Source organism: Numida meleagris, chromosome 4 (genome assembly GCF_002078875.1).
Source record: "Numida meleagris isolate 19003 breed g44 Domestic line chromosome 4, NumMel1.0, whole genome shotgun sequence".
NCBI lineage: Eukaryota > Metazoa > Chordata > Aves > Galliformes > Numididae > Numida > Numida meleagris.
In genome coordinates, this window is record NC_034412.1 from 39,670,334 (window position 1) to 39,690,933 (window position 20,600).

Genomic DNA, 20,600 nt, shown 5'->3' on the forward strand with positions numbered 1-20,600 from the left:
ATTCTACTTGTGGTATGTCTTAGTGTTTAAGGCTGCAGCTTTGTACAGCAGGCTGTTTGTGTGTCAGCTGTGAAATGTACGTTTCTCCAGAAACACATGCAAACTGTAAATTGCCTGAGATCACTGGATTTCCCAGCTATGGAAATTGTAGGCTGAATTTGCAAAGGATCTGTGCTGGTGGGTGGTTCCTGAAGGTGTGTCCTTCTCAGTTCTTTCTGTACACTCTTATCTATGTAGAACAAATGGTTGGACAAACTTGGCACACTGTTTGAGCCTGTGAGAACTATGTCAAAACTGAATAGGGCTTCTTTTAAGTCTAACCAGTAACATCTGAGCAGGTGGAAGATGAAGGCCATTCAGAGCAAGGTTACAGCACAGATGTTTAAGATGGACAGTGAAATAGGTCTCCTAACATCTGGCATCTTCACTTCTTAAAAGGTCTGATGCAGTATAGCAGTAGGGAACTTGACTCAGGTGAAAGGGAAATGTTCTTAATCTGATTCCTTATTGCACCAGTGAAGTATGTGTCTGTGGGAGACAGTGAGAGGGGAGTGGATGAGCACGTGGTTGTCAGGAATAGTGACTGACTTCTACTCTTTTAAAAAGGCTTTTTCCATGGAGATCCTTGGAAGAAAGTAGTTGCTGACCCCACAGCTTGAACTTACTTCACCAAATGCTGGCAATAGGTTGAAAAAAAAACCTGAGGTAGAAAGCATTCACAAATAAATCGATACATAGCTGTGCTTTTTTTCACTGCAGAATGTCAGGGATTTCATCTTGCTTGCTTGGTTCGGCTCAGTCGACAGACGTCAAAGACAGCATTAAAGCGTAAGTCCTGTCTAAATGTCTTGGGGCTGCAGTTCCTGATGTATTTGAGGGATGAAATGTGTCATCTGATCTGTTCCAACAAAGTCTTGGTCCTGGCTCAGCTCTAGAGTCTGGCAGTCAGCAAGAGAGTTTGCATTTACACACGATGAGCATTTGGGAGGCGTATAGCCACTCTCTTGTGCCCTCTGCATCTGGGGAGATGAAGCTTGCTGACTCAGCTTTATGCTGTGATTTATACAGGAATCACAGGTCTTCAACCTGTATTTGTCAGAGTCACTACAACTGCTCTTTCTAGTTCTAAAGGCTAGAAAATCTCTGTGTTTATTCCCTTGTCACACTGTCTACTGCCTTGCTTCCCTGCTGATCTGGAATGCTTTACTCTGCCTTCATTTCCTCACTTTTACTGCCCATCCAGATGTCTGACCTTGTTCTCATTTACATCTTCAGAACGGTCATGGTTTCATTTTGTTTGAATTCTCCTTCTTTGACACTGTATTTTCTTGATGTTGTAGGGGTGTATACAGAGTCATATACATGACACCAGAGTTCTGTTCAGGGAATTTAGAGCTACTTCAGGATATTGACCGAACTGTTGGTAAGTTGGGAATGAGGTTGATGGTGAGGTGGCAGACAGCTTCATTTCATAATTAACTTGTTATAGTGCTCTGACAATGTTAAACCAATTTCTCACCGCTAGCTTGGAGCTGGTGTAGTGGCTGCGAATACGTGGTGTCACAAGACCCTGTTGTTGATCAAAAAAAAAAAAAATGTCTGTATGCAAACTGACTCTTTAGCATGGTCTTGGTATGGGAATGCTTGTCAAGTTCCTGAGAACAGAGAGGTTGAAACACTGTTTAAATTACAGGAATTAAAAAGTGTATGACTAAATATTTTAGTTTTTAGAGTATTTTAATCCATCAGATTTTTTCAAAATATGACAATAAACTTGTGTTTTGAAACATTGTGTTGCATCTTGGTAAACTGTTTTCTTGAACAGATGATGTGGCTCATGCATCTCTTGAACAGTAGGGTAAATCCAAGGCAGGTAATGGGTAATGAGAGGAGAGAAGACAGTTATGTTTAAGGAATTGAGTTTCTAAGGAATTAAGTGGAATTGAGTTTAAATAGTTGAGTGCAGCAGGCAAGCAATACTATTTTGAACATGGTCATTAGAATGTCATATCTCTACTTGAGGATATTTTCTGATTTAGAAATAGCAAGGTTATTTTCCAGGTGCACCTTTGACACTTCTCATCTCGTATTTTTCTGAATTGATATTTTTCCTTAATGCAGTAAACTGGGGTTTACTTTACTACCCAGGAAACCAGTGACATCTGTAAAAAGCATTTTTGACAATTAGTATGGTAGTCTGGAAAGAGAAGAAAAAGATCCTAACCATTAATTACAGTTAAGACTTTGGCCCTTTGTAGAGATGTACTTGGAGATTTGAAGCTTGGAGAAGGAATCGGAGGTGGCGGTAGTGGAAATCCGTTAGAGCTCTTAAACATTTTCACAAATGAAGCCAATATAAAAAGGGGCTTGGTGAGACCTTACAGCCGAAGACATCCTGGAAACAAAACTTAAAGCAGACTGCTGGTACCTTCTAAGGAAAGCTTGAGATTGAACAGAATATGGTGTTTGTATTTTGTAACTTCCCATGTTGGTTTGCCTTGTAAGTGCTGTGTCCATGCTGTGGTTTTGTCTCCACCAGGTATTACTCTCATAGCTGTTGATGAAGCTCATTGCATTTCTGAGTGGGGCCATGACTTCAGAAATTCCTTTAGAAAGTTAAGCTCATTAAAGAAGGCTCTACCATCGGTGAGGTTTTAAGATGTGCTTTATGTCCAATTTAAGAGAAGGATACTATTTCATTTCACATGATAGTTTGAAGTTGCATCTTCTGATGTTGCCTTTTGGCTGTACTTACCTTACCAGGCTGTTTTGGGAGCTTTTGCAGTTCCTGTCAATGAATGAGCTTTGTGGGTTTTTTGTTTTTTGTCTTTTTATTCCCCCAAAGGTTTAAATGGAGGGCATTCAGAATCTGGGCTATCAGGAACTTCTGAAGAAGAGTAATTCTGTTGTATCTCCGCATGCTGAAAAATGTTGTTACTAAGCTCCTCGTTTAATATTGAAGGATTTTGTTTATGAAACCAGCCAAGCAGCTTGCAAGGAAAGTCAGTTATAACTTCCAAACTGTCCTGAAGCGTTTACTGCATAAGCTCCAAAATTTAGACCTGAACTTCAGATCTTATTCTTGAAAGTTTTATACAATGTTCCCTAAATTTAGCCAGCTGCATCAGACAGGTGCTGCAGTCTCATTGAAGATGCAACTAAAGAAGATGTGAATTAAGAAGAAAACAATGTGTTTTAGGTGTTCTGTCCCTGTCTGTGCTCCTTAACGTTGTAGACTGGAGCTCTAGAAGACTAAATATTAACTGTTTTTCAAATAGCTGAGGTGATCTGGTGAACTTAAGCAGATTAAAGCGCCTGTTGACATGCTGATCAGTTTTGACTCATCTTAAATTGTTGAGAGGTATCTGACTTTTTGTGCTGATTTTTCTTAATCATTTCAGGTTCCCATTGTTGCTTTAACAGCAACTGCAAGTCCTTCAATTAGAGAAGACATAGTGAATTGTCTGAACCTGAAGAATCCCCAGATCACATGTACTAGCTTTGACAGACCTAATCTGTACTTAGAAGTTGGACGGCAGAGTGGAAATATCCTTAGAGATTTGAAGCAGTTCCTTATTAGGAAAGGAAGGTAAGGATTTAGGCCTATTTTTGTTGTTCCTGCAGATACGCATTAGTACTTAAGGAATTATCAGTACTGTGTACCAAAAACTGGTAGCAGTCTTAAACTGCTCTGTTGAGGTGGAGCCTGGGCTCTCTCCCCAGCTTGCACCTGATATCATGCTAGTCATTCATCATATGCGCACCCCTGCCCTCCATCTTCTTCCTCTCCCAGTTTTTTTTTTCTTTAAAGTTTGAGGTATCTCACCGTTTGCTTGCCGTTAACTGAAGGATCTTCAGGTTCGTTTGATGCTCAGAGAAGCTGACGGCACTGTAGCAGTTTGAATGACAGAGATAGATTGGCTGGTGGATTCCTTCCTAAACAGTATTATTCATAAGTGAGTTGGCTATGAATCTGAGATCAGATTTTTTTTTGAGAAGGCTAATTGAACAGAGCAATTGCAGTGCTTTTGATAGCACACCCACCAATGTACTCATGAGAGTGGGTTTCCTGCCCCTTTCCTCTCTTTGTCACAATCTACAATGCGTGCCTCTACAGCAGTATAAATAAATTTCACTCATTTGTATACTGTTACATAAATGTTGACCTTTTAAAAGTGGCAGCTGTAAAAGTACATTTCCCGATGACCTTCAGAAATTGGGAGGCCTTACGCTGCTAATCCAGCACAGACCAAAATCTGCTTTTTGCAAAAGGCACTCAAGATCACCAAATAACTTTCAAGTCTGTTTTTCCAAAGGATAAACAATTTGTACATAAGTACTCGATTTTTTGTAGAAGGAGGAAAAACACCTTCTCTTTCATGCTTAGCAAAGAGCTCATTGGCAAACTCTTCACTTTAGATTATGTAGTCTGAAGATCAATCTCAAGCACTGAAAGCTATGAGCTTTTAATAAATGATCTGGGAGTGCAAATTTGCTTCCGTTTGATACAGCAGCTTCACGGAAAGGTGCTAAACAGTTTTTAATCTGTAGTACCTCTAACGTATGTGAGGTGGTGGCACTTCGTGCTAGCTGTGATATTATCTCTGCATAACAACATATATGAAAAGGGAGCTACAGAATTGAAATCTGTTCATATCTGAGAATCTCCAAGATGGTGAACTGCTGCAAAGAGCTACGTTGCCTTTTTAATTAGGGCAAAGCAGAGTTTTTACTGAATGCTGGCATCTTCTCTTCTGCATCTTTTGTGTTGTTATTACTTTTAGTAGTTCCACGTATGAGTTTGAAGGCCCCACTATCATCTACTGCCCTTCAAGAAAGGCCACCGAACAAGTTATTTTGGAACTGAATAAACTTGGTGTGACCTGTGGCGCATACCATGCTGGCATGGGAATTCAAAAAAGGAGAGAGACCCATCACCAGTTCATGCGGGATGAAATTCAGGTACTTGGCAAATGGAGTTTGTGTAGTCTTAGTTCTAACTGTAGATTTTCCAGTGGAGGGAAGAATTTGGAAATATCAGTATGTGTTTCCAGTTTACTTTGTACATCTCCTGTTCTGGGAAAGAAATTGCTGGTCTGCGCTGACAGTAATGTAGTTCCTGGTTTATGTTTCAAATTCCCTTAGTAAATCTCTCAAAAATGCATAGCACGTGAGGAAACTGATGGTGTAGCTGGAACGATGCCCTCCCAACTTCTGTGAGCTACTTTCTTCCTATTGCAGCTGAGCAGGCACAGAGTTATCCGGGATTTCTTGTGTTCTGTTTCAGGGCAGGTTTATCATCCTTTGTTTGAGAATAACTACCTGAAAACACTCTTAACATTTGGCAGGCCATAGCTTCACTCTCATGACTATAATCCTGTGCTCGTGTTGTGACCAAAATCAGGCTCCTTATTAACAGTGATTCAAGTGTGAGTTTGAAGCCGTTGTACCTTAGGCTGAATTTTGAGTCTGTAGCAAAAAAAAAAATTGTCACCAACAACATGAGCATTAATAGAAACGCGAACGTATCATCTTGGTGATCATTTCCAAACATACAGCATGTGCCTTTTGTTTTGTAGTGTGTTGTGGCTACAGTGGCATTTGGAATGGGCATCAATAAAGCAGATATCCGAATGGTTATTCATTACGGTGCCCCTAAGGAAATGGAATCCTATTATCAAGAAATTGGAAGAGCTGGTCGTGATGGGCTTCCTGCTTCGTGTCACGTCTTGTGGACTGCGGCAGACTTGGTTTTAAACAGGTAAATCGCTGAAGATGGCTGCTTTGACACAGATAGCTAACAGGTATCTAAAGAAAGGAGCAGGAGTGGTTTGGCTGGAAATCATAATGACTTTGTCAGCACGGTTCCAAGAACTTTTATGCATACACAGTGCTGGATACTGAGTACATTGTATTTATTCTAGAAGATGGTAGGTAAGTGCAGTAACATTGAGTGTGTCTTTGTTCTACTTAAGCTTCTTGAAAATGTTTTGCAAGGCGGACAAGAATGAGACCTGGTTACTCGTCTTGTAAATCATCAGACCTCTTTCTAAGACCCATTAGCACCGTTAAGGAGTGCTGGTGCTGTAGAATTGCCTGCTTTTCTCCCCCTTTCTTTCTCCTGTGTGCTCTTTCTCACTCAGGTTTGAGCATTTTGCAGATAGTAGCTCAGATTTGGCTCATACAGCAGCTCAGAGCATGGACTAAGTGAGTTCTCAGTAAACCCATAAAAGTACTCTCGTGCTAGTTTTTTTCACTTGGATGCTTCTGTGGCTATTATAAAGGGTATTACATTAGACACCAGGTGGACATGTTGTAAGATCTTGTCCCTGAATTACTTAGGAGGGTGGTTAATGTACTAGCGTGCTTTGTAATCTGGCAGTAGCGCTGACTAAAACTTTCCAGAACTTGTCTGGAAAACTAGAGACCGAGTGAAACTGCCACCTCTCAACACCCTCTGTCCTTTCCTTCCCTGCTCTGTGGCTTTTGACATGGGTTTCTGAAGCTTTGTACATTATGGGGGTGGAAGAAGCTTTCAAGTCTCTCCTTCTGCCCTATTTAGAATAGTTATCGAATGTAGAAAAGTGTGAATACAGTGATGTTCTGACTGTGCCCCATGCTGTAAGGATCAAGACTGTAGAAAAACAAGCAGGTAGTTTGGGTCTGGCTTTAGGAGGAGATAGCCTCCTGCTGTTTCCAGGGAACCCGACTGAGACAGTTGTCAGGTGTATTTCACTGTTGATGAGGCGCAGGAGAATAGTGGTCAATATTTAAGGTTCATTTTTTCTTTTGACTGGCAGACGTCTCCTAAGTGCGATACACAATGAAAAGTTCAGATTGTACAAACTGAAGATGTTAGAAAAAATGGAGAAGTACCTTTCCTCAAACAGCTGCAGAAGAAAGTGAGTACTGCATACTGGACACTACTGCATATAATTTAAATTAGCATTAATAAGAGCTGTTGTGACTCTGTCACAAATGTAGCTCGTAAACATAAAGCTTCTTCAATATCAGTATGTGTCAAGTGTTCCCTAAATACTTTTCAAAAAAACTCTCTTCTTCAGTGGAATCAGGGCCAAAATTGGCTCCGCAGTGAATTAATTATGCTGATTTCAATTCTGTTTTCTGCAATGAATTTAATGAGTAAGTTTTTGTTCTTTTATTTAATTCCCTGCTTTCCCTTGGGTAGAATCATTCTGTCTCATTTTGAAGATAAACAACTCCGAAAGGTCTCCTCTGGCATTATGGGCACAGAAGAGTGCTGTGATAATTGCAGGTGCAGGTAAGTGTTCTCCCTTTAAAGGCTGATACAAGAGGTTGTGTTCTCTCAGGCTGACTTAGAAGGCAAATTATCTGAAATAATTGACTTCTTATGCATTTGGTTTTGCAGATGTTGAGCCTGAAGCTTATCTTTGTTTGAACAGCTGTCCCTAACTTGCTGCTCAATAATTGAAGAAGCCGTGAGGCAGGTTTTAAGCAATAAGTTCTGCTGTGGGAAAGCCTGTAAATAAAGCATGGCCACAGTTCCCAAAATGGCTTCGAGCAATTTTCTCAGACTGTGGAAATACGCGGTTTTTCATCTCTTTATAAGTCCTGCTGGGTAACTAATCCCAGAAGAAAACTCTTGGAAGTGGGATGCAGAACCGTGTGTCTCAGGTTGAATTGCCATAGTGTAACAGGAGCTGTGCTCTTGTTATGTTGTGTGTTGACGTGTTCTTTCCAGCATTTGTAATAATTTCAGAAGTGTGAAGGGAAGCCAGGGCATCCGTAGCTCCGCAGATTCGAGTAGAAACACTTCCCTCCATCTCTTGTGTGCGCAGATACACACTTTCCTGAAGCTGTTGTAAATGATCCATTGTTCTTGTACCGTAACACTTTCTGATCAGAGAAGAGATATTAAAGTGTGTTGCTCTCAGAAAAAAATGTACCAGCATGGTTATATTTCCTATATACTCAAGGAATAAGGAAACTTTGTCTGGGCCCTCCCCAAACTGACCAAGAATAAAACTTGAGAGATCGTATCTTCAATTTGTTTGCAGTTACGATGTTGTGCCCCAGTAAAGGGCCACACTGTGAATTTGTATTGCACAGCTCAAGTTGTTTGAAATGCAGGACATCGTCCTTCTCTTTTTGGAATTGTTTTTTTTGTCAATTTTTGATAGGTTTTTCCAGTCAGTAGCATGTGCAATAACAAGGCATAGGAAATGGGATTGCTCTTTCCTTCTGTTGGTTTCACTTTGCCTGTGTTTACTGGGAAGAAAGAAACAACCTGTTGGCTATTAGGTGCAGCTAAAACAAACAAAGAAGTTTTATACCAAAGACAGTCCAAATATTCAAATACTAAATCCAGAAGATTGGTGAGATGACGTTGTTCTGTCATAGCAAGTACCATGAAGAACTGTTTAGTGTTTGGTTGTGCAGCTATCTTAATCACACGTGACTTCGATCTTGCTTGATCTCACACTTTCAGTTCTAGTTCTTTACACCTGTATGAGCAATTAATGATGCCTTTAAATGTAATTTAAGATGTCTACAAAGTGGTAACCAAATGAAATACACAGCGTTGGAAAGAAGAGGAGGCTTGGTTTGTTTATGCTTAAGCTTAGTTTTCTTTGTGCCTTTCAGGACCTCCTGTTTGGCAACCTCCAGTGATTCAGATGGTGGTTTACAGGACTTTGGAAAGCAAGCGTATCAGCTGCTGTCTGCAGTGAGCGTCCTGGAAGAGAAGTTTGGAACTAGAGTTCCCATTTTGTTTCTCCGAGGGTCTGTAAGTGATATTAAAAATTACTGTATGTGCTCTGAGAGAAGAGGGATCATTACCATGTCCTGGCCTTTTTATTGATAGACAATACATTGATATGCATTTGTGTTTTTAGTACCTTTTTCTTAGAGAGCTATGTAACGGTGGAGAGTTAGGATAGATTTCCTGAAGCTCTTCAGCAGCACTTCCCATGCAGCAAACTAGGTAGTTGCCTTTAAATGCAACATCAATAAATGGAGCGAACCTCCTAAGCACGTTGTACTTACCTTTGCATAGGTACAACAAAGGAACAGCTTCTGCCTCTGAGCTCTTCTTGTCTTAGCTCTGCTTTACGAAAAGGTGCAACATGCAGCCTGCTATGGCCCAAGATCTCAGCTTAGAAATGTGCTGTATGTTACCTGTGCTATGCAGAGCTGTCCTGTGTTTTGTGGGTTACTTCGAGTTTGTTATCAACAGCTGTCTATTAAGCAAAGTCCTGGCAAGGGTTCCGAAGCTCTTTCTGGAAGGCTTGAGCTCTTACATTCTTTTTGGAGAGTCTGATGTCTTTGCAGAGGCAATTAAGTGGCTTCTCAGTGAAAACTCATCGTTTCCATTGTCCTGAAAGGAATAGCCTTTCCAGAATTAAGAGCAAACAAGTCTCTGCTTGGTAGTCGGTTGACTTGAAAAAAAGCAGATGATGACTTGTATTCTGGCTTTGTACTGCTGACTGACTTGGAGTGGTGAGACAGGAGGTAGCATATTAAGATGAGTATAAATGATTTATGCATATCTTAACATGCAATGCTTTTGAAATACCAAGGAGAAATGCACCAGACAGAAAACACAGGAGTCAACAAAATCACTTCAAATGTTTACAGCCTGGAAAAAAATCACTTGCAGTACTTGGTAACACTCAGTGAATGATGTCATGCTTTCTTTCCTTTTAGTGAGATATCTGCTAATTGTTACACACGTGTGCCTAGAGTGAAAATACATAATTATAGGTCTTAAAGTAGTTTGAATTATTTATTTGTTAGACATTATTGAGAGAATTGTCAATCATGCCAAGTTTGCAGCGTTAATATGGAATAACTTCTTACTGCTTGCAACACTTATCTCTGGGCTAATATACTCTTTAAAAATTGTGTTTTTCTTTGCTCTGTTGCTTCAGTTTGTCCTTTTCTACAGCAAATGTGTGAAGTAGTCCACCGGTATCACCGCAAGTTATACATGCTATATCTATCTGAAGATGACTGGTATATTGCTTTGAAATTTCATGTAGTTTGTGGAGAACTGATGCTTTTAAAAGTTAATGGTATCTTTTTACAACAAGTAAGTCCAGCTGGCCTCCAAGAGATTTCAGGTAGACCACTGGGGGGGACCAGGCTTCACTTAATATTTGAAAGCTGAGTCAGGTTAAAAAAAAAAGTGAGCAAGGTCCTCTGGGAAACTTTGAATTAGAGCTGCATTGACAGAAATATTACACTAACCCTGCTAAACCAAGAAGAATGTGACGTTTAAAACTGTGCTTCTTCTATCAGCCAACGGGGAATTTATAGCTGTGTCAGCAATGATTTTATTGTGAATAATAGACTTAGTGATTGGTTGCAAATGGCTTTTAGTAGTAATTCTAACATTTAATAATTCTTAAGCTGTTAAAATTGTAAGTTTGGCACAGGATTGACTGTCAGAACCTAAGCAACAATGCTTAGCCCGAATATGGACAAAAAGTTTACTATTTTGCATCTTATTCCTTTTATAGAGATATCCATCGTTGAACTTGCTCTCAGAGTCAAAACCACATTCTGAAAATGTGCAGTCACTGGAGTAAATAATGTAACCGCAGAACAGAGAGGAATGTCACTATGCTTTCAAATAATTCATGTTAAGAGTTGAATGAGGGCTGTCTAGACATGAGGATGTAGAACTTGCCTTTTTCTGCCTGCTGAAGAGGTGACTCGCTTTAATTCAGAGTCAGGACTCAGTGCCCCAGACCCATCCTATAGCAAGCTGTGTCCCTCTTCCATGTGGCTGGCATTCCCAGCTGTTGAAGGCTGAACCAAGCCCCTCTTCCTGCTGCTCTGCTTGCTGCATGAGCTGAGCAGGAGTTCCTTGTCTGTCTAGAGCTCTTCCCTGTGAACCCTGGGGACATGATGGAGCTCAGCAGGCCTCCCCGTGCTGACCACCGCAGCATGCAGGATCTTTTTCATTGCTGGCAAAAACGTATAGATAATGGTGGTGACCATGTTGAGAAATAACATTTTATAACTGAGAATTTGCCTTATCAAATAGTTATAGTGCTCTTTGTTGTAGTTTCTGTAGAAATAAATAGGTGGCATTACTTTCAGAGCAACCTACATATATACTAGAGCATATGTTCTGCATAAGCATATGCATATGTTTTGTAATTAAAAAAAAATTTGCTTATTTGACCATATGGCTCTCTCTGTGATAGGAGATAGTCAGCACATGGGCAAATGACAGTCTTAGGCATGTCCTGTCACTTTCTTATACTAGCAGTAAAATGAAACTTCCTTCCCTCTGAGATGCTTTTACCTGCTATCACTTGAGCCCCTCTTACTACCTGGTTTCAGAAATGTTCTGAACTTTTCAGGCTCATGAAAAGTTTCCCATTGTGTGGAAGGGGCTTTGAGCCCTCTGCGGTCCCTTTGGGTCTTGAGACTGGGGAGTGAGAACCCATCAGAGAGGACCTAATTGTGGGTTTTTTCTGGTCTCACCGGTTGTTAAGAGGTGATGAAACCAGCAACAATTCCAAAGAAAAAGAAATGTTGAAGTGAAGGCCCGAATGTTGTAACAGGCAGCTGAAGTAGAGGAAGAGCACTAGAGTAGGTGTCTGTAGTCAGCTTGTACCTGTCTCTGCACCGCTGTCCTATCATGTAACTTCCTCCATGTGCAGAGACGGTTTTACAGTTTCGTCATCTCAGTGTAGTTTGCCTTTTGAAGTCATAATGTTTTCACAGCACAAAAATGGATTACGTTAGCAAAGGTGAAATCAGTCTTCAAGTGACATGAACAAGGCGATAAGCATGGTTTATGCTCATCACTGAGTTCTAAGTGTGGTTGTTGTGATGGGTATTGCGGAAACTTAAATATTTTTTGGCTTGTGACTTTGCAGAGAAGCTCTTCTAGGAGGATATGTTCTTGGGGACACATTCATCATATCTTGTGATACATCTTGCAGGGTATATTGGAAACTTTCTTCCAAAAGAGCTGGAAAAACCCGACCGATTCTCTCAATTTCAGAATTCTCAACGTCTGCCAGACAGATACAGAAAACACTCTCTGTATGGTTGTGGAAAAGACTGGACAGAGAACTGGTGGAAATCGCTCAGCCAACAGCTGATAATGGAAGGATTCCTCAGAGAAGTCTCTGGGCGTAGCAAGTTTGCGACAACATGCGGGCTTACCCTGAAGGTACTTCTTGGTGTGAGGCTACCCATCAAAGGCTTCTGAGTAATCTATAACTAAGCCTTATTGTTTGTTTCTTACAGGGTAGAAATTGGCTTTTGAAAGCTGAATCTGCCTCAAATCCAAGTCTTCTGTTACAGTCCAATGAAGACTTAAACTTAAGGAGAACTCCTAGAAGGTAATTATAGTGTATGTTTCCTCTTAAGCACTCTATTTTTACCATCTAGGTCATCAGTCTCTGAGGCCTAGTTCTGGAAGTGGCAGATTGGACTAGAGATTGCTGCACTGGACTTGGCAGCCAAGGCTTTCCCTTAGGTATTATCATAATATTAAAAAAAAATGGTTCTGCTGAAGGCAGGAAATATTAGAGGAAGATTTACCTTCTTTTTTTTTTTTACTGCTGATGAGTTATGCAATTCAGTTGGTCTTAAACTAGAGCAGCTAACAGTTTGTTTTCCCAGTTCTGCACTTGACCTACATTTTCATAAAATTTAGCTTTTCTGCTTCGCGTTCCCAGTCTATGTGCTACATGCCTGTGTTGCAAAAAGAATTGATACAACACAAATGTGTAATGGTTTGTCTGTCTTCGTGTGGTTATTTTTGTGTCATCTTAACTTTTTCAGGTCTCAGTGAGTATGTCTGCAAAAGTGTGTGTTTTTTTCAGTGGTGGTCAGCTGATTTGCCATCAGAGTAAATTATTTCAAGAAAATGGCATGTGAACTTTTGCTTGTCATCTTCCGCTTCCAGTTGTACTTCATAAACAGTGTTTTGTTGGTCGTCACAAGCATGGGCTGAGGCCAACTCTTTTTGCAGTGAAAGATAAAGAACTGGAGGTTGCAGAGGCTTTGCTGTAGCAACAAATAGTGTTGGAACAGAGTTCTTCAGTGCTAGGCACCTACTCAAAGATGTCTCGATTGTAATTATTTATTTTTCAGCAATGCTAAATCCAAGCACTGGTTTTCTTTTGCCTTCTCTTTTTTTCTGTTGTGACTTTTTTTAGCTGCTGTGTTCAGGTCTTCTAGAAGAAAAAAATACCTTGTTAGTTCCTATACAGAAGAAGTGGCAAAAGGTGCACTCTTAGTGCAGACTGGGAAGTTGATACTTGCTTGTCTTCTCCGGATGAAGGATCTTAAAAACTGATTGTTTTTATAAAGAGTGTGTCACAAACCTTTGATTTGTCATCAAAAATCCCTGTTTCTTCTGTATGTCAAGATTTTTTGTTCCTTTTTAAAGTTACATTTTTATCAAACTTTGAGGTTCTCAGTGTTCTGTTATTAAAAAAAAAAAGGCATTGTACAAAGTTCTACTCGGTTTGCTTAGTAAAATGTTAATTTTTTTAAATGGCTGTGTCACTGTACGAATGATTCAGTCAATTCAAGTAAGGTAGAATTCTGTTTCATTACAGCAGTAGGTCACCTGCGGTCTCAACGCAGCGCTCCCCAGACACAAAAGGCACAAAGCAGTCACCAGTTAAGCAGGTCTGTATGTGTACAGCTCCTCTCGTGTCCTTTGGTCCTTCTTTGTTTGCATTAAAAATCTTCCAAGTACGTCATGGTGTCACAAATGCACATTTTCCTGCTTACAGCAGCATTGCTGGGAAATGCTATTAAATTAGCATTCATTTGTCTTGTTCGTCCGTTTTTATAGATGTCTTTGTATGAAATGTTTGCATATGACAGAAAAGCTGGAACTCTTCCAAGAAGCAATACCATGGTTAACAGGTACACTCTTCTAAACATTATTAGCATGGAAATTGTTGGTAATACAGTCCTTTGAAACAATATTCCACTTGGAATTGACCATAGAATTGTTTGATTGCAAGTAATTAGTACTTAAAGAAAAGAGGAAAAGAAGATTTTAAACTTGTAGAGCAAGTTTTACTAACTGCAGAAGTGCAAACTTTCTAACCGGCTTTGCTTCAAATCCAATAGGATTAAAGAAAGAAAATGTTAATCAAAATGGAGCAGCTGCAGCTTTATACTGGGTACTTCTACTGTGGCCACTTTTTTTTTTCCAGTCAGTGTCTTCTGTGCAATGGCTGAAACTGTAATGGATTTTAAATTGTGATCATTTATACCCATCTTGCATTTCTGAGCAGTTCTATTCTTCTTTCCAACAAGCATCCTGATGCTTGCAGAAGACAGGAAAGCCAGATGTCACTTAAGCTGAAAAACTGCCACTGTAGCTGTATGGAGAAAAATCATTTTAGGGACAGCTGCAGTCTAAAACAAGTTATTTTGCGCTTTGCTTAGCAAAGCAAGGAAAAAAACACTTATTCTGGTTTGTCTGCTTGTGGCTATTGCAGTGTAATGATGGCTGCCTAATTAGAGGTAAAATTTCCTAAGCACGTGAGCCTGTAGGCTGGTAGCTGTGATGCTTTCTCTACGCAGACATGCCTAGTGGTAACATCGGCTAACTCTGCTTACAGCACAGCAGCTGTGTCTTTGTTACTGATGCTTTTAAAGTTAATAGCTCTTTTTGGCAAAGATCCTTGTTACTGGCCAGGAGTAGAAATGCAAGATGTTTCTTATCAGTACTGTCAGAATAACATCATGAATGGACAAGTGCTTCTAAAAATACACTTTCTTAACAATACAACCATCCAGATGCTGGTAGAGATACAGGTGGTTTGTACACAAAACTACAGTGTTTATCTGAGTTTCTTTTACAGTGAAAGGTTATTCTTAAGTTATAGGACCAGTCACAGAGGAGTTTTCTTAAATTTTGCTTTGGGATGCTACTAATTCTGCCTCAATCAGCTCAAGTCCTGTATCAGTGCTGCTGCCAGCATGATGTGCTGGGCCACAATCCGACTGTACTGTCAAATAGCAGGGGGGAAAAAAAAAGCAAAACAAATAGGGCTGCTGCCCTCTTACAGCACTATGCATAAAGTTTGTGAATAAATTGATTAGACACAAGTGCTAACTTTATATGTAACTTTCATCAGTCCGCCAGAGCGCTCACCAGTGAAATCTCCTTTGAGGCCCCGAATACCTGTTGTTTCATCCCGGGAAAACGAACTAGAGGTAAGTCTTTGGAAGAGAGGATATCTGTGAACTGCAGGCAACCTGTAGAGCACAGTTCTGCTGTATTGGAACAACTGTCTTGGGCAGCTCTTTGACATTACAAAGATGTTTTGAGTAGAAGTCCTGAAAGAGAATTTCCGTGTGAAGTTCTTAATGGGTTGCAGGGTTTTTGTGTACTGGGGGAAAGATTAGAGAAGCTATAATGTTTCAGCTCATATTTGAATCATTTCTACATGCTTGATCTAAAGCTTCTTTATGAGAATTTGGCTCTGTTCTTCACAGACTGCTCTCTATGGCAAGTTGCTGACTGCTAGACAGAAGGTAGCCAATGAGAAGGTAATTCCTCCTGCTGTCTTGGCAACCAATAAGATCCTGGTGGAGATGGCCCGAATGAGGTAAAGCCAGCATACATACATATTAGAAAAACTCAAGAAAAAAATCACAAGCCAAGTCACGTTTTCTGCTTTTGTTGGGTAGCGTGCCTCATTTGTAAAGGAGCAGCATTTTTCCAGATCAATTTAGTTTGTCATAATACCCTTGTAGACTACTTACTGACGTAAGTTAGAAAGCTGTATACATCAGACTTGTCTCTTCGTTCTAGTGTTGGTTTTGTTTGTTTTTAAATAAAATGCCAACTTTGCATATGTCTCTGTAACCAAACCTCCTGTCAGTTTGACAGTCAGGGAGGGGAAAGTGCATATTCTCTGATTCTTACCTTTCCAACTTCTCTCCAGTGTGTTGTAAACATTTTACTATGTCCATATCCTGATAAGGATGGCTAGAGATACAGAGCTGTCCCTTACCTTACATGGGTAGCTCTGTAGCACAAAAGAATAATAAAAACTTGGTGTTGCTCTCAACTACTGAAAGGAAAAAAAAAAAAGATTTCTTTCATGTTAAGAGAGGGTATCGTAGGGCAGATCAGTATTTAATGCATGAGAAGAGCCTTCCTGAGCTGCTACGCAGCATTAGATAAGAATACTTTTTGGAATGTGTATGTTCTTCCATGGATTATCTCTAGTCTTATATGCTTTCAGGAGGAAATAGCAAATAAAAGATGCAGCTAACATACACTGAAGTATTAAGCAGCAAATTTGAAATTTTTGCTGCAGTCAAGCTTCAAGATACAGAAGTGCAGACGGAGAACTTAATTCCAGAGATGATAGTACAGTAATAAAATTTTCAAGTAGTGGCTGATAGATCTGTAGTCCAAGTGCACATCATTCAGACACTTTATGATTCAAAGCTTCGGTATAGGACATATCCATGCCTTTTATTTATTCTGAACCAGGCCTACGACTGTTGAGAACGTGAAGAGAATTGATGGTGTATCTGAAGCCAAATCCACTATGCTGGTCCTTCTACTGGCTGAGATTAAGGACTTCTGCCAAGCGAATGGTTTGCAGGTATGATTTACTTTTAAGTGTCTCCTAGCATGCAAGAGCCCTAAAGATGATAATTTGGTCTGTAGCTGTTGGATTCCTCCTTCAGGGTTTGTCCTTAACACAGTTTTCCCATCCCAGCAGGGCAGCCTTGCTTACATATAGGCCTTCCAAATCCAAATGTGCTACACAGTAATGACATCAGGACCTGGCTGATGTTATGGATTGGTGTTGCTGGGCATGCATATTAAGACCACCTATCTAACCAGATTGATGGTGCCATATTATTAAGAGCTTGAAGCTAGTTACTGTAATTTGGCTTTGTAGACCAAAGGTATAGGAAATGGCCCCCACCAGGTTACTGCTTCGGTAGATTTTGATGGCAGGGCTCATCGTTGTTTCTGTAAGCTTTTCTTGAGCAGACTTGTAGAAGAGGTCAGATGTCTGACTTCTGTCAACACTGTTGCTATATTTCTGAGATTTTCTCGTCATCACTCTTGCCCTCATAATGCCAAGAGACACCATCAGAGAGGGACCACGGAGCACAGGATTGGAGGTGATATGCAGCAGTTTAGGGGGGTGAATTCCTATGTAAATCTGTAGATACTGGGAGTAGAATGTTAGAAAGTAAGTAGAACAGTAACACTACTTCTGTCGTGATTGACATAATTCCTTAATGCATTAAACATCAAGTCATCTTTTTCCTTAAGAGAAAGCTAATGGACCATAAATATGGGCATCGAAACCATTCCTGTTTTTCAAGAAATCTTTTTTCAGCTGAAGTTTAAAATAATTGGAGGAAGCTTCCATACAAAAATAGCAGATGGGATACCATAGTTTGTTCTGATGGAGTAATTTTACATACATAATGAGCACCAGCTAAGTTTTATGTTGACACACTGTTTTTTGGCTTTTTCCTCGAGAGTCCCTTGGGGCAGTTTTGTGCTTGTTTTATTAAGATGGAGATATGTGAGTATCCATCCTGATTCTCTCTTCACTTTTTTAATGGTCAAAATTAGTCTGCACGGTGATGAATGGCTTGTTTCTGTTACTACTTTAGATAATGGGAGGGTGATTCATTAGTTGTTACTGAGATATAATCCTTTTACTCCTCTTTGTATCACTCAGACGGACGTATTCCCCAAATCTGAATCTGCAGATCAGAAAGAGAAATCTCCCTGGAAGAATGCTAAAGCTCTGTCTCCCTCAGAGCATGTCACCTATGTCCTGTTCCAAGAGAAAGATCTCTCCCTGGTAAGTTTCTCCCTGTGGTGGTCTCCTTCTCTTAGAAAACTAACAGTGGTGATATTTTACCTAAATGTTTAGGGAATTTGCACATTTGCTCCCTTAAATTCTCCCCCAGTGTTGGGGAGGGGTGGCTGTAGAACACTAAAGGAGTATCTTTTGATTTGCAGGACATGCGCATAATTGCTGCCATTATTTTATTGGCATGTTTTAGTAGTTTTGAGCAATGTGCTTTTCTGCTATAGGTTTTAGTTCCATCTAGCTCTGTATCTTTGTCTTCTCACAGTAAGGGCATATAGAAAAATGTCCAGATCAGGAAGCCTGTGGGAAAGTACACTGAGCACGGGGCTGTACATAGTTGTGTCTTTAAGGCTAATAACTACTTGGATAACTTTCACTAACTCTGGTGTTGCTTTAGGTAGCAAATCCCTTGTTCCTTTGCCTATGCCATCTCCACATGTTAGACTGTAATGCTGAAAAGTGAAGGTCATACGGAGATTCAGTGCAAAACTATAAGACTGTGTCAGTGTGGCTTTCTCATTCAGACTTTCTAAAGATGCGTTTCCTGTTACGAAGAAAAGCTAAGGTCAAGTTACCTGTCACATCTAAGTTGTTCAAGGCCATGGGGCCTGTGGTTAAATGGATATCACACCACGTGCCCTGTAAAGATGAGCACCATGAGCCACTTTATATAGTGTCCTTTTGTGCTTTTTAATTCTGCAGTAGAAAATTGAAGTCGCTTTGAATTTTATTTTGTCTTTCCCAAGAGTATGGATAATACCTGTCAGGTAGTTGCTAGCTTAGAGTGCATGCAAGGGCTAATTAACGAGAAACAATTGTATAATTATTGGGTGGATAACTTGATGTTCTGCTTCCATTAATCCTCATAATTTTATACACAGTATGTGTATTGTCCCTGGAGAAATCAGTAGAAACATAAAACCTGGTCTTTGAAGGAAGACAAGTAACCAGTTTGAAATCTCTCCTTGAAAAATACAAGTTGAGGTGGAGTAAGTTTCAGATGTTTCTCTTCAGTGCAAATATTTTCAGAGAAGAATTTATTGAACAGACTTGAAATGGAAGCTTGTTTTGGTACTGTTAAACATGTTCTTCTTTGGTATTGTGAATCATATGGACCACTAGCAGGTCAAGCGCATCACAGCTACTTAGCAGGAAACATCTGAAGCTTTGTCAAGGAAGTGTCTCATGAAACAGGAGCTGTGTTGATGTTCAACTACGAGACCAAAAGCATCCATTTCCTTTTTAGTAGAATTTGCTGGGATTCAGCTGCCACAGGGTGCAAAGAGGGTGGTGTTTAGTTGTGACATAAGAACATGAGCAGGCTGAAGGTGGTCACGCAGCACTATTCCTGATGAGAGTCTGTCTTTGTCTGAAGTAGTCCAAGGTGTTGGACATTACACATGAGCTAAGAAAAGTATTAGTCATGAGAAAAATATGTTCTTTATGAGCTGGAATAAGTTTGAGAAATATTAGAAGTAATAACGTGTTAGTGAGTTGGAGGGTTGTTGCACAGGTATCTGTGTGCCGATATCCCTGGTTGATTTTGGAGCACAGGTGCTTGCCAGGCTTTCAGTTGTATGTCATGTACTTCTGTCATCTTAATTCCTTCTTCCTTCGTTTCCCTAGAGGACTATCAGTGAGACCAGATCTCTTCCTCTTACTGAAGTGGGCACTCACTTGTTCCGGGCGATGAAAGCTGGCTTTCCTGTCAACCTGGAGCGAGCAGGTTTGACTCCTGAAGTTCAGCAGATCGTTTCTGATATTATCCATAATCCTCCTATTGACTCAGGTGAGCATCGCAGCCCTCGTCTGAAGCTTCTTGTGGTCGTGGCACACTAATGAAAAGAATGACAATTATCTCAACTCTGCTATTGCTTTAGGTTGCACCTGTCATTTTTTTTGACAACTTGTGGCTATAGCAAGGCTGTATCACTGCAATGACAGTTGTCACTTGCCTTTCAAGGTTATGTTTCAGAATAGGGCAATCAGACTTCATTAAAGATCAAAAGAAGGTAGCACTCTACAGGTCCTTCCACTTGACTGTATTGTGCTGGAAAAGATCCAGGCGCCATTCTTAAAAGTGTATTTTTTTTTTTTTACTCAAGTGAAAAGGCAAGCGGAAAGAAATCGGCCTGGCGGAAGCTTTCTGTATGTACTGGTTTATGGACAACGTGCTGAAGCAGAGCTGTACAACTTCTGCAGGGAAACCTGTCTGCAAATTACTTGTTTACGATGAGGAAGTAGGATAGTGCAGGAAGTGCAGCTCTTCATCTTAACACCGTGATCTGGTTCCATGGGCTAGTTCAGAAGCTGAAAGCAACCATAAACTGATGTGTGGCTCTGCACATTAGGCACTGAAAGTTCAGTCTTGTCCTAGGAGTTCAATTTAACTTAAGTTTGCTGAGTTTTCTGACTTGCTACTTGCAGTACTCCTGTCCTATTGCAGATAGGTATTGCAGATAGTACTCCTGTCCTTTCAGCAGCAGTTACAGGCCCAACCAGACTCTCAGCTTTACTCTTAAACATACTGCTGTGCAAGTTCTCTGTTCCAGCGTAGAAGAAAATGGGAGGCTATTCAACCTGTATATATAGCTTTCATCTCAACAGAAAATGGTTGACTGGAGAGGCAGGTTAGAGTTAAGGTGATTATGATGTTTTAGACTAAATGTGAGATGGTATGTTTCTGTGAATGAACAGGGAATTAATCCCGTGATCTTGTGATATAGTTTCATAAGAAACCTCTCTGCTTCCCGTGCC

At 40.3% G+C, this 20,600-nt stretch overlaps 1 protein-coding gene across 3 annotated transcripts in view; it reads left to right on the forward strand.

Moving 5' to 3' along the window:
- The window catches only part of WRN (Werner syndrome RecQ like helicase), a 43,637-nt gene that overhangs the window by 18,221 nt on the left and 4,816 nt on the right, over positions 1–20,600 (forward strand). For 2 of the 3 annotated variants that reach the window (XM_021397358.1, XM_021397359.1), the window contains exons 15-32: positions 760–828; positions 1,341–1,423; positions 2,540–2,646; positions 3,402–3,589; positions 4,785–4,962; positions 5,580–5,761; positions 6,801–6,902; positions 7,190–7,282; positions 8,626–8,767; positions 12,005–12,175; positions 12,253–12,347; positions 13,575–13,647; positions 13,817–13,890; positions 15,117–15,195; positions 15,478–15,590; positions 16,487–16,601; positions 17,706–17,831; positions 19,470–19,632. In XM_021397358.1, coding sequence (XP_021253033.1) covers positions 760–828; positions 1,341–1,423; positions 2,540–2,646; positions 3,402–3,589; positions 4,785–4,962; positions 5,580–5,761; positions 6,801–6,902; positions 7,190–7,282; positions 8,626–8,767; positions 12,005–12,175; positions 12,253–12,347; positions 13,575–13,647; positions 13,817–13,890; positions 15,117–15,195; positions 15,478–15,590; positions 16,487–16,601; positions 17,706–17,831; positions 19,470–19,632 — 2,153 coding nt within the window. Of the gene's footprint in view, positions 1–759; positions 829–1,340; positions 1,424–2,539; positions 2,647–3,401; positions 3,590–4,784; positions 4,963–5,579; positions 5,762–6,800; positions 6,903–7,189; positions 7,283–8,625; positions 8,768–12,004; positions 12,176–12,252; positions 12,348–13,574; positions 13,648–13,816; positions 13,891–15,116; positions 15,196–15,477; positions 15,591–16,486; positions 16,608–17,705; positions 17,832–19,469; positions 19,633–20,600 lie in introns of those variants that run through there. The other variant, XM_021397360.1, reaches the window with a different exon arrangement.